General features: G+C 33.6%; 1 protein-coding gene across 2 annotated transcripts in view; it reads right to left on the reverse strand.

Moving 5' to 3' along the window:
- Positions 1-686: 686 nt before the first annotated feature.
- LOC111619332 overlaps positions 687-11,923 on the reverse strand; it is a 35,201-nt gene continuing 23,964 nt past the window's right edge. The window contains exons 1-2 of one of the 2 annotated variants that reach the window (XM_023361043.1): positions 8,794-8,957; positions 687-2,865 (exon numbers count right to left, since the gene is read on the reverse strand). In XM_023361043.1, coding sequence (XP_023216811.1) covers positions 1,142-2,851 — 1,710 coding nt within the window. In that variant the 5' untranslated portion in view covers positions 2,852-2,865; positions 8,794-8,957 and the 3' untranslated portion in view covers positions 687-1,141. Of the gene's footprint in view, positions 2,866-8,793; positions 8,958-11,923 lie in introns of those variants that run through there. The other variant, XM_023361042.1, reaches the window with a different exon arrangement.

Raw genomic sequence — 11,923 nt, forward strand, 5'->3', positions numbered from 1 at the left:
CAACACTGGATCGACCATGAAAGGGAGCCAGTATTTAAACGAGGCTTAATTTTCGGCTCTTGTGCAGTTTCGGGGGTACGGCTGTTTGATAGGTTTTCTTCCATAAAATTAATAGATTCTAGACTAATTTCACTCGAACGTTTCCAAAACAAGTATAATTTGTTGGAAATGATCGATATAAAATATGCTANAGAAATTTTGAAAAAGGTACGAAAATTATATAGGTGTAAATTGGACGAACTTCAATCTTCCAAGAAACATCCAGTAAAAAAGTAACGAATTTCTAAATAAATTTTGCCTTTTTCGGTAAGCATTTAGCTAAATTTTACAGATTTTTATTTTAAATTTAGTTTTAGATTAAGAATTCTTCCATTCATGTACAGTACAACCTTTATCATATCAGCGCTGGTTACAAACTGGTATGTAAAAACTCAAACAAAATATGACTCGACACATATTTTAAAAATTCAAAAAATAAAATTAATTTTTATTATAGACATAGAAAAAATATCAGATAGTTACTACTACAAGTAGTCATTAGTACAGTATTTTTCAGTTGTTGCTATTATAAAGTCACGTTAACAACAACTGATAACTTACATTAATTAATTAATAACTTGAAAATTTACACATTAATATAAAAAAAATTTTCCGAATAAAATAAAATCGGTAAAATTTTGGCACTATGCTAGAAACAGTGAAAACATTGTTCTGTACATTTTCATATAAGATGCATGCATACAGTCTTATTCGTTACAATATTATAACACATCTTTACCTTTTTCTCTAGTAGCCCACTGTGATGACGTCAAACGTACGTCAATCAATATCACTGTAAAATTATATATCAAAATACATAAAAAATACAAAATCAAATCGTCAAGGACCACATCTGTACGTAAATGAATATCGTTTTGTGCAATTTGTTCTAAAATTTATGCATTTATAGCTCTTTAATACAGAATTATATTAAAACAGTATAGGCCTACATACATTTTGTTGTTAGCATTTACGCTTCGAAAAACATTTTCCTTACAATTTGTATTGTAAGGAAATTTTTTCCTTACAATTTACAAGCCCATCCTTACAATTTGTGCAAACAGTTCGTGACCGCCTCCTTAAGCTAATGGTGCACAAACAGCTACGGGCTTTCTTTCTTCCTGAAAGTTTCTCCAGCCTCTGATTCTTGACAGTTGTTTGTAGTCAACTTTGTGGCCATCCACTCCTCCGCCAAGCTCTCGATTACGGCCACGTGATACGCGTCTCGAAATTTCACTTTCCCTGGTCCCGCAAAATTCTCTTTGTAAAGCATGTAGCTATTCAACGTCATCCTGGCTATGACGTTCAAAGCTAAATTCTTCCAATACTTCATTGATTTACTTTTATCATAACATGCATATAACACCATATCGGATATATCGACCCCGCTCATAAATTTGTTATGATTTTGAATTATTTGTGGTTTCAATTTGGCCTTTCTATTTCTAATTACTTCTACATCTCTTGCCCATTCGTGGCTGGATAATATAAAAATAGGCTTTTTTTGTGACTGCTTCTCTTTAAAGCCGCAGGCTAACACGGGACCAGATCGAAAATACGATGTTTCTCCGGTTGCAAAGTTCTTTTTGAACTGTTTGGGTAGCATTTTGTGGTCTCCCCAAACAGTTCCGGTTACATAAGTCTGTAGAGAATACAGACGGTGAACAAGGGGAACCGACATGAAACATCTGTCGATGAAAAAATGGTACCCTTTGTTCAGGTAAATATCAACATCTAGCAGTTTTTGCACAACAGTATGGCCTAAACCTAATTCTGATATGCTGTGATCCTCTTGCTGAGACTCGGCCCGTTCAAAAGCGAAAATTCCCAAGCAGTAACTAGATACTGAGTCGATCATCATACAGAATTTAAAACCCATATAGATTTTGTCAACAGATATTTCCTGATGAGGTATGTAATGGTATTGGGAGACTCTGTTCAAATGATTCAAAAGAGGCTGGAATTTGGCACACGGATCAAAACCCGATTCTCCACGGCCAGGCAACTTACTCTCATCGACGACATGGAAGAAACTTACCAATTGACAAAACCGCTGTTTAGAAAACATTTTCCGAAACCACGAATCGGATTGGATGGGAGAAGTGTACCAGTATATAGCTTGATCTAATGATTTTTTGCGACCCACATTTAAAATACACGCCAAAAACCCTTTCATCTCTGGAACAGAGACTTTGGTCCAGTTCTTCAAATAGGACGGTACGTTATTACCCATGGCATTTAACACTTGCTGCGCATATCGATTGGTTTCTTCCACCATAAGAGACAGCAAAGTACTAGTGAAAAAAAGATAGAAATATGCGATAGGAGGAGAATCGGGAGGTGGCATATGTTTTAGGCCAGGCACCTCACAAAAAGGAAAAGGAAAAGGTTGAGGTTCTTCTGGTGAAAAAACTTCCCGGTAGACCTGATCTTCCATTTCGTCATCACTGTCAGAATGTGCAGCCAAGGTGGAAAGAATGGCCACATCATGTTCAGGCTCATAGTCTTCATCGTCAGAACTAGAGAGGGAGTATAGACTTGCAAAATCCATATAATCTTCAGATTCATAGTATCCAACTCCAAAACTACTTAGATCGGACTCAAATTCAGAGTCACCTGTCATCCGATCTAAATTCTCCATTTCGAAATCATTGTCAGAAGCGGCAGCCGGGTGGGAGAGAGTTAGTAAAGCTTTATCAACCTCAGGTTCATAGTCGTTTTCTCTAAGACTATGTACATCAGACTCAATTTCAGAGTCACTTGTCATCCGATCGAAATACTCTTCGGAACCACTGATTTCGTTTTCAGACATTTTCTAGAAAAATCCTATTTAGAATAAAAACCGTATTACTATAGAAAATAATACAATACAGTAGATTCTCGATATTCCGACGGATTCAGTGATCCCCGACAGATTGGCACAAATGAAATTTTCTACTTACCACTTGGTATGTGCGACAGATAGAATGAGTTAAAGTGCAATACGGGTATGTTATTATCGGTTGTTTGTTGCAAATGCGGAGCATTCAAGTGTTTTCTGCTGCATTGGTAATTACAGTGGCGCGTTATTTTATAAGGTAAAAAATCTGTTGCTTGGGGTTTCACAAACTGGGCGTCCCTAACAAATCTTTTTTTTAAAAAATTTTGTATTTATTTTTAAACAATACTCCACCTCTTTCTCTCTTAATTTTATTTATAATCGACACATGCATAATAGACATAACAAATTGTTCAGTGGTCACCCAAATAAAAAAGATTCTAAAAACATAAACTATTTTCGGACTAGGCACTGTTTCATCTGCCATTGCTTAGTTGCATTTTATTTTTAATTTATTTAATTTAAAATATATTCTCCCTATTTCAAATTAATAATGTTTTGCCCCTGTACATCATACTTTTCCTCTAACAATGGAGTCGTGCAGGTGATCTATCTAACATCTTCCAGAAGAAATTTTTTGAAATAAATAACGTCGTATACAGTTAATTTAGTCCCTAGGGGTTTCCATACCGGGTCTCGTATTTCATCTAATTCTGTTTTCGAGACGAAGGAATGACAGTGGGATTTTATAAGTCTAGAAATTGTTAAATTCACAGTTTTAAAAATATGATGGGCGAGCACAAAACAGTATGAGAATCGCTACTTTAACACCTGTTGCATCTATTTTTGTAATAAAATATTATACAGTATTTACAAACAGAAGTCTTTATGTAGTATTTGCCGAAAGGTTTTCTACTATAAAAATTAATCGATTCTAGAATAATTTGACTCGAATAATTCCAAAACATGTATATCCTTTTCGGGATGATTTATATAAAATATGCTATAAACAACGAATTGTAAAAATATTTATCGAGTGTGCGTCGTTCGAACACCCATTGCTTAAGCTCATTTTTGTCGCGGATCAGTACAATGGAAGAATGGACGAAAACAAACTTAATTAATTAACCCTTTATTGGCTGACGGGACTTTCTAGTCCCACTATATTGATATCTTTTATTTCATAGTGTATGCATTATAGCTTTCTAGGACTTACATTTTATCATTGTATAAAGTGTTCTTTTTCTTTTCTATAGGGTAGTAACTTTCAAACTGTTCCTGTTTTAGTTTTGTCGAAAAAAGTTTCACATCGTGTGTTGTTTGAATGGTAGTAGCTGATATTGCTTTCTTTGTTGCCAAATTCTACTTATTGTTTTCACTTAAATGTCTTTGTATTTTTTAATATGTATTCTAGTTATGTGTAGTTTGATTTTAATGTATTATGTTTGTAGAATTAATGGTATGCAAGCTGTATGAGAGCAAAATATGTTTGGGACTTATGACTCCCATCAGGCCTGAAGGAATTTTTTTTGTAAATGTTAGAAATTTGTATTTTCTACATTGTGCTTTATAAATTTATGAATTTGTTTAACATTTTTATAGTTAATATACATATAAGACTTATATATGTATAAATAGATAATTTTATATCAAAAAAATTTCCATTTGATATTGATACACATCAAAACCATATACAAAATGCACAATACGTAAAGTTTTCTTGTGTGTAAATGGGGGAAAAAATAGCTTTTTACATCTTTACTAATAATAAATTATTAAACCAATAAATTTTATTTTAGTTTTGTCATGCATTTTAATTTTTTTTTATATTTTGATGTTATTATACAGTAAAAGTTAACAAATACACAATATATATAATTATGCATTTAATTTGCAAATTTCTATGATAAAAGATCTTTATATAAAACAAAAATATTTTATTTTCGAAATATTAAACAAGAAAAAACTTGTTAAGTCCAAATGTGCTCTAAAGCCTGACGGGACTAAATCCCATAATTAAAAGATTTTTAATTTACATTTTAATTTTTTTTATTTACTTATCTGTTAATAAACACCTCTTCTGACGATAAAATAAGAAATATAAAAAATGTTTATCAAAAAATTAAAATTCGGTTAGAGTAAAGGAAAAGCTATCCAGCTAAAAAAAGGTCTTAAATCTAATATTAACGAATAGACATAGACATATCTAGATGTAATTTGACACGCTGAATCGATTGGTATTAAAAAACATTACTTACGATCAACCGTTTAAAAGTTACGAACGATTTTTTATTTCCGGCTATTTGCTTCGTTTAAGAACAACTTTATTAAGAAATACGCAGGCACTCATCGATATTAACAAAACGAGTTACTTTAATTCACCATAATACATTCCATCTACGAGAGAAAGCGACATTAAAAATGCTAAAATGGTGTCGTTAGCCAGCGAACACGCGTACACACGACAAGAGCGTAGGGACAACTGACGCAGGGAAATTTTCCCTGACTGGTGGGGAACTGTCGAGCGTGACGTCACTTCCACAATTCCCTACACACACGTGAGCGGTAACAGAAATAGTTGACACGATAATATAATTATTATATATTATTTAAAATAAAAGTAAAAATTTAATAACAAATTTAGTTTTCCTCATGTTACTTTGTAACAACTTTAACGTCTTTAGTACTTTATTCCAAGATATCGGCTGTTATGCAAAAGGTCTCCAGCTTTAATTGCGTCTTATACACATTCTTTCCTCCCTGTTTCACATCTAGGAGTTTATATGGTATACATATTCTATACACTCGTCATTAGGGCCTTCCTACGCCCATTTTATATCACTTATACAGCTACGAACGCTTTTACCCTGGATCAGTGGTACCCAATTAGTTTTTCCTGCGTACCACTTCGAGAAAGAGCTCAAACTCGCGTACCCCTTATAGCAGAAATTCATATTAATCCACACTAATATTATAAATTCGAAGGTAATTTCGTCTGTCTGTTTATTACCTTTTCACGTCTAAACTGCCGAACAGGTTTTAATAAAATTTGGTACATAGATAGCTTACACGTTGAAGATGGACACGGGCTACATTTTACTGCGAGAAAATATCTTACTCCCACGAGAAAATTCGATATAATGCGAACGAAACCGTAAGTAGTCAGCTAGAGATAAATAGAATAAGTTTTTTTTTTACATTTATTACCTTTAAAATACAATTCTAATAATAATGAAAATAACATAAAGTTGTTTAATTTTAATGCGACAAATGTGCACGATTTTCTTTGCATAACTTTGTAAAATCTGGTTGCATTTTTTGGTCATCTTCAGCGTCGAGTCATCTTCCAGTCGAAGTCGGTGACGATGTTTAGTTTTCGTGTTTGCTCATAAGTACCCAAAGTAACATGAGGAAAACTAAATTTGTTATTAAATTTTTTCTTTTATTTATAAATAATAGTCTATATACCGTGTTTCCCCGAAAATAAGACATCCGCAAAATAAGACCTAGCACAGATTTTGCTGAATTGCAAAATATAAGACCTCCCCCTGAAAGTAAGACCTAGCAAAGTTTTTTTTTTAGTCGTAACGGTCATCGACAGATGGTTGAAAGTGGCCGTTGGCTTTTTGAAAGTACAGCCACTGATTGGTCAGCAGACAATTACGCCACACGGCATGATTTGCATAAAACTATGGCTTGGAATCACAGATTTGCATAACGTTACGGCTGGTGATGGCTAATTGGTCGGCCGGGAATCACGCCACATGACATTTGCATGGTGCTACGGTTCAGTAAGCACTAATTGGTCATCGAGTCCGATGTTGACGCTATAAAAAGGCGACAGTTCGACACACCGGATATACGTCACTCTCGTCTAAGTTCGACTTGGGAATTTTTTTGTTCAATAATAAATGTGAATTCTTCTTCCTGGAAAAAATAAGACATTCCCTGAAAATAAGACCTAGCGCATTTTTCAGAGCAAAAATTAATATAAGACACTGTCTTATTTTCGGGGAAACACGGTAATAATTATATTATCGTGTCAACTATTTCTATCACTGCTCACGTGTGTGTAGGGAATTGTGGAAGTGACGTCACGCTCGACACTTCCCCACCGGTCAGTGAAAATTTCCCTGCGTCAGTTGTCCCTACACCCTTGTCGTGTGTACACGTGTTCGCGGGTAAACGACACCATTTTAGCATTTTTAATGTCGCTTTCTCTCGTTGATGGAATGTATTATGGTGAATTAAAGTAACTCGTTTTGTTAATATCGATGAGTGCCTGCGTATTTCTTAATAAAGTTGTTCTTAAACGAAGCAAATAGCCGGAAATAAAAAATCGTTCGTAACTTTTAAACGGTTGATCGTAAGTAATGTTTTTTAATACCAATCGATTCAGCGTGTGAAATTACATCTAAATATGTCTATGTCTATTCGTTAATATTAAGTTTAAGACCTTGTTTTAGCTGGATACCTTTTCCTTTACTCTAACCGAAAATTCAGGCAATAAAGGGTTAATTAAACCGACTGACGGTTTTTGCCTTCCACCACAAGCGTTAATTAAATACATATTCGGTTCAAAAAAGAGCGAGAGTGACAGGCAGATTCCCTAACTTTTCCTACTAAAATTCTTCCAGAACATTACGGACCCTGTACATTACAATAAACCGACCTCCGCCAATCAGTTGGATGTGGGATTACAGAGACTCTACTGTATTACGAAAAATATATCTACAATACTAATATAAAATTAAAATGTTTAAGAATAACTTACCTTTATAATAAAGCAAACTTATAAAGAAAAATACTGAAAACAAAGGCACAGAATAAAGTCTTAGCTGAAATTCAACGACACAATAACGAAACAATGCTAGAAGCAAAAGTGAATTTGAAACAATGAACTAACGGTTTTATTAGGCTGTTGAACGCCACCTGGAGAAAAATATCTAAAACAAAAGGAAGGTATGTACTGTACTGTACCATTGTGAGTTAAAATATTATAACTTAGAATGGTATATATAATTTTAAAAGGTATATTATTTCATCAGATGGTATGTTTTCATTTTTAACGTAATATACTTGTAGACACTCCTATCTATTGTTATAAGTAACAATGGTAATATTTAACTATTTAAGTTTTACAAATACAGTGGTACCTCGGTATACGTCTGCTTCAGAATACGTCCAATTCGGAATACGTCCTATTTGTAAAAAAACAAAGTTTGCTCGGTATACGACTTAATTCAATTATATGCGCCATCTTTGAACAAGTAGCACTATCGGTGTACTAGACCAGACTAGATGTTCGCGGTGCCACGGTTTATAACTTTGTTAAATTTTCTCCGATTTTAATTTGTAAACAAAATTTTATTATTTTTATTAATCATGAATCGCAAAAAGGCAAATGAAAGCGACAGAAAACTAAATAATTGACTAGAATCACAATGGAATTGAAAAAAGAGATTGTTGAGAAATAAGAAGGTGGCACGTGTTCGAGATTTAACTGTTCATATCGTATTCCGAGAACGACGATATCGACAATCGTGAAAAATAAAGACATTATTAAATCTGCTAACGTTGCGAAAGGAGTTAAATCAATTTCTAAACAGAGATCGAAGACATTAAATGATGTTGAGAAATTGCTTTTGCTTTGAATAACTGATAAACAGTGTGCTGGCGACAGCGTATCGGAAGCAATTATTTGAGAGAAAGCTAAAAGGATACATGTTGATCTCAAGAAAAATCAAACAGGAACTAGCTAGGAAAGCGAAGTGTTTAAAGCCAGCCATTTTTTATATGAGAACGGATTAATCATTTTTACATTACTTCTTATGGTTTGGTATGCGTCCAATTCGGTATAAGTCCAGACATCAGGAACGGATTAAGGTCGTATACCAAGGTTCCACTGTATATATAGTTAGATAAAAATTACTTACAGTTTCTAGTTTTCGACATAGATCATGACTTCTTTTGCTGGTTACAATTTTACACAGAGTACTGACAAGTTTTATAGCTTTTAAGGGCTGTCCATGAATTAGGCTAAGACTCCACTACCGTAAAAACACGAATGCGGGTCGAAGAAGGCCGACTTTTTCGTTGTTAGAAATATATTTTAATAATACGTGACAAATTGTTACAATATATTGTTGCTTTTTCTATTGTAGATCGACATTTTTTAGCAGGAATTTTTTTTCAAATATCACTTCCTGTTTTTTTTTTACTGAGGTTTCTGGACAGTATTGTGATCAAGTAATCTTCAGTAATGTAAGTAAATTATTACATTCGATTTATAAGAAATCAAAATGGAATAACTCGCGATAGAATGTAAAATTGAAACACGTGTAATTCTTTTAATGTTGAATTAAATTATCAGATTATATGTAGAATTTGGTATCTATAATGAAATATTTATATAAATGTAAAACTCCGTAATAAATAGGTACTGTACGTTCCTTACAAGTTAAAGAGATTACCTGCTGCCTTTAAATGTCGTTTTTTTATGTACTGTAAAACTTCGCTGACTCGAATTGCGTTAACTCGAGTAACGCTTCGGGTTAACATCTCTGTATTATGTAAGGTTTCCATTTAATACCATTTCGTTAAGACAAAATTTTCGATACTGTTAACTCCAATATATCTTCCTCAGAGCCGTGGAGAAACGTTTTGGCGCCCGAGACAAACATTATACTGGCAGCCTGATCCAACGTTAATTATAAAAAAGAATTTCACGGGTTTATTTTGGCTCTCTTAAGGACGACACTTTGGGGAGAAGAAGAGGGTTCTCTGTGTCCCGCTTCTTCAAAGTCCGTTCAGGGCGAGTATTTTGGGGTTTATTTTAAAGAAAATTATAGTTTAGTGACCATATCGTGCGTTTGTTTTATAACCTGATATCTTTATATGTTTTTGTTTTTCATTATTACTAGTTGAAATATTACATCCATTAGTTTAGATAGTAATAATATAAGTTTGGAAAAGTTGAATGCGAAGTATACAGAGGTTTTTATAGTGTGAGTTAAGACGAATGAAACTCGGCAAATGATGTTAGTCGTGTGGAGTTTTATTTTTTCTAACTTTTGGTGGAACTCTGACGCAGCCATCTCCACGTGGTGAGTTCTGGGTTGTCATTCGTCTGGAAATGTCGAAGGGCAAGAGAAGGGCTGCGTGTGTATGTTGGATTGAATATTATAATAAGGAACGAAAATATGCCGACACCAGCAGAAATCTGCTACATTTGGTGTATTTAACAAAATATTTTGTAACTGAACTACGGAACCGAAACTGAATCCACATGTAAATTAAATCATTTAATAACTAAGAATAAAACATGTAATTAGTACGTACAATGTGTATTGTATGTGTTCTACGACCAATCTTCATATCATTAGTAATATTTGAAATTAAGACAGGAAATTGCTATTGTAAGAAACATCTGTCGAAGTTATATTCTTTATATCAGTGCTATTCAATCTATGAGTCGCAACTCCAAATGGAATTGCGGAAAATTACCTTGGGTTCGCACTGTTAAAATGTTTGAATATTATTGGTCTACAAGATGGGAGAAAAAATAAATATATCAAATATTTTAATAGATTTTTTTTAAACTCCTGTCAACTATACAGAACTATCATAAAAACATACCAGTAAACTCCTATCGGTTGTGTTAAGTTATAAATCTACTCAGATTCACGTAATGGGGCAGAGCGGCCAAATATCTAGCAGGCAGGCGGCTAACAGCACAGAACCGATTCTGTATACAACAATACAGCGCTTCCATTCCGCCACTGATGTTCGAATATACAATAGAAATTTTATCGTTTTTTCACAAGTAGTATATAAATTTGTAATAAAGATACACAATGCGGTTATATTCCATGATAATAAAATGTTAATAAATACTATGATAAGCAATAAAACAAACAATAAAATACTGTATTAATTTTAATTAATTCAAAGTAGGCTACGTTAAAATATGAAAATAATCGCGCAATACGTATTTATATTTTAAAAAATACAAGGGAAGCGGCGCTTCCATCGCTTCCAAGTACGGCACGCCACTGCTTCTTTAGTTTTATGTGTTTCATCTGATGACCTATTCAATATTTTTTACACGTGGTGTCCAATTAACATTTGTAGATGGTAGCATTATGTCTTCCTAGAACTGGACACATTGCTACAATTCGGACTTGACAGTACCCAAGGGCAAAAAGAAAAATAAATGAGGTGAAAATTTTGATTCTTAACACTTTTTATTACTTTTTGAGTAGAAGAAAAAGAAAAAAACTAAGGAACAAAGTTTACTAAGATAGATTAGTGGAAGAAGTTATACCACGGTACACTGATGTTTTTTTTAGCCACTTTAGACTGAACCGGTGTACAGTTAAAGTAAATACATTAATAATTGCCGTCTTTTTATCTACACCTAAAGAAAATTTAAGATCTTCATATGTAAAATGAAGAACTTCGGTTTCTTCTATGGTGCTACTATCTTGAAGTTCAAATTTTCTTCCAGTAGTCAACAGACTGCAACGGCTCTTCAGGACTGTAGGAGATTTATGAATCTACAGTGGTATCGGTCACATGACTTACACACTTCTTGTTGCTTACAGAGTGTTAGAAACGTTACGTCGCAAAATCTAGCAACACCGTAGTGTGCACATTAATAAAGGATTTTTGGAAATTCCGCCCTTCGTAAGAAAAAGAGGGAATTAGGTTGAGTCAGTATAAAGTGTAAATAACACATAAGGAAAGTAAATAGTGGCACATATAGTATACATTTTGGCAATTAATAGGGGAGACCGGGGCAACTTCGGCATGCGGGGCAAGTTTGTCAAGCACTTTTTTTTTAAAAACAAATTAAAAGAAGACTTTGGTTATAGGTTAGGCAGTTGAGTTTTATTGGTGGCTTGTTGAGTGTAGTGTTTTTATTGTTCTCCAACAAGCGTAGTTGAATTATCAAGCAAATTTTCATTTTCGTTCAATTCCATATAATATTTTTTTTCCATTTATATTGAATTGGCAGGTTTTGTTATAATTCCATGATAACGAAAGTTACTTTTCCTGTTAGAA

Source organism: Centruroides sculpturatus, unplaced genomic scaffold (assembly GCF_000671375.1).
Source record: "Centruroides sculpturatus isolate CEXI.00-Female unplaced genomic scaffold, Cexi_2.0 scaffold224, whole genome shotgun sequence".
NCBI classification, from domain to species: domain Eukaryota; kingdom Metazoa; phylum Arthropoda; class Arachnida; order Scorpiones; family Buthidae; genus Centruroides; species Centruroides sculpturatus.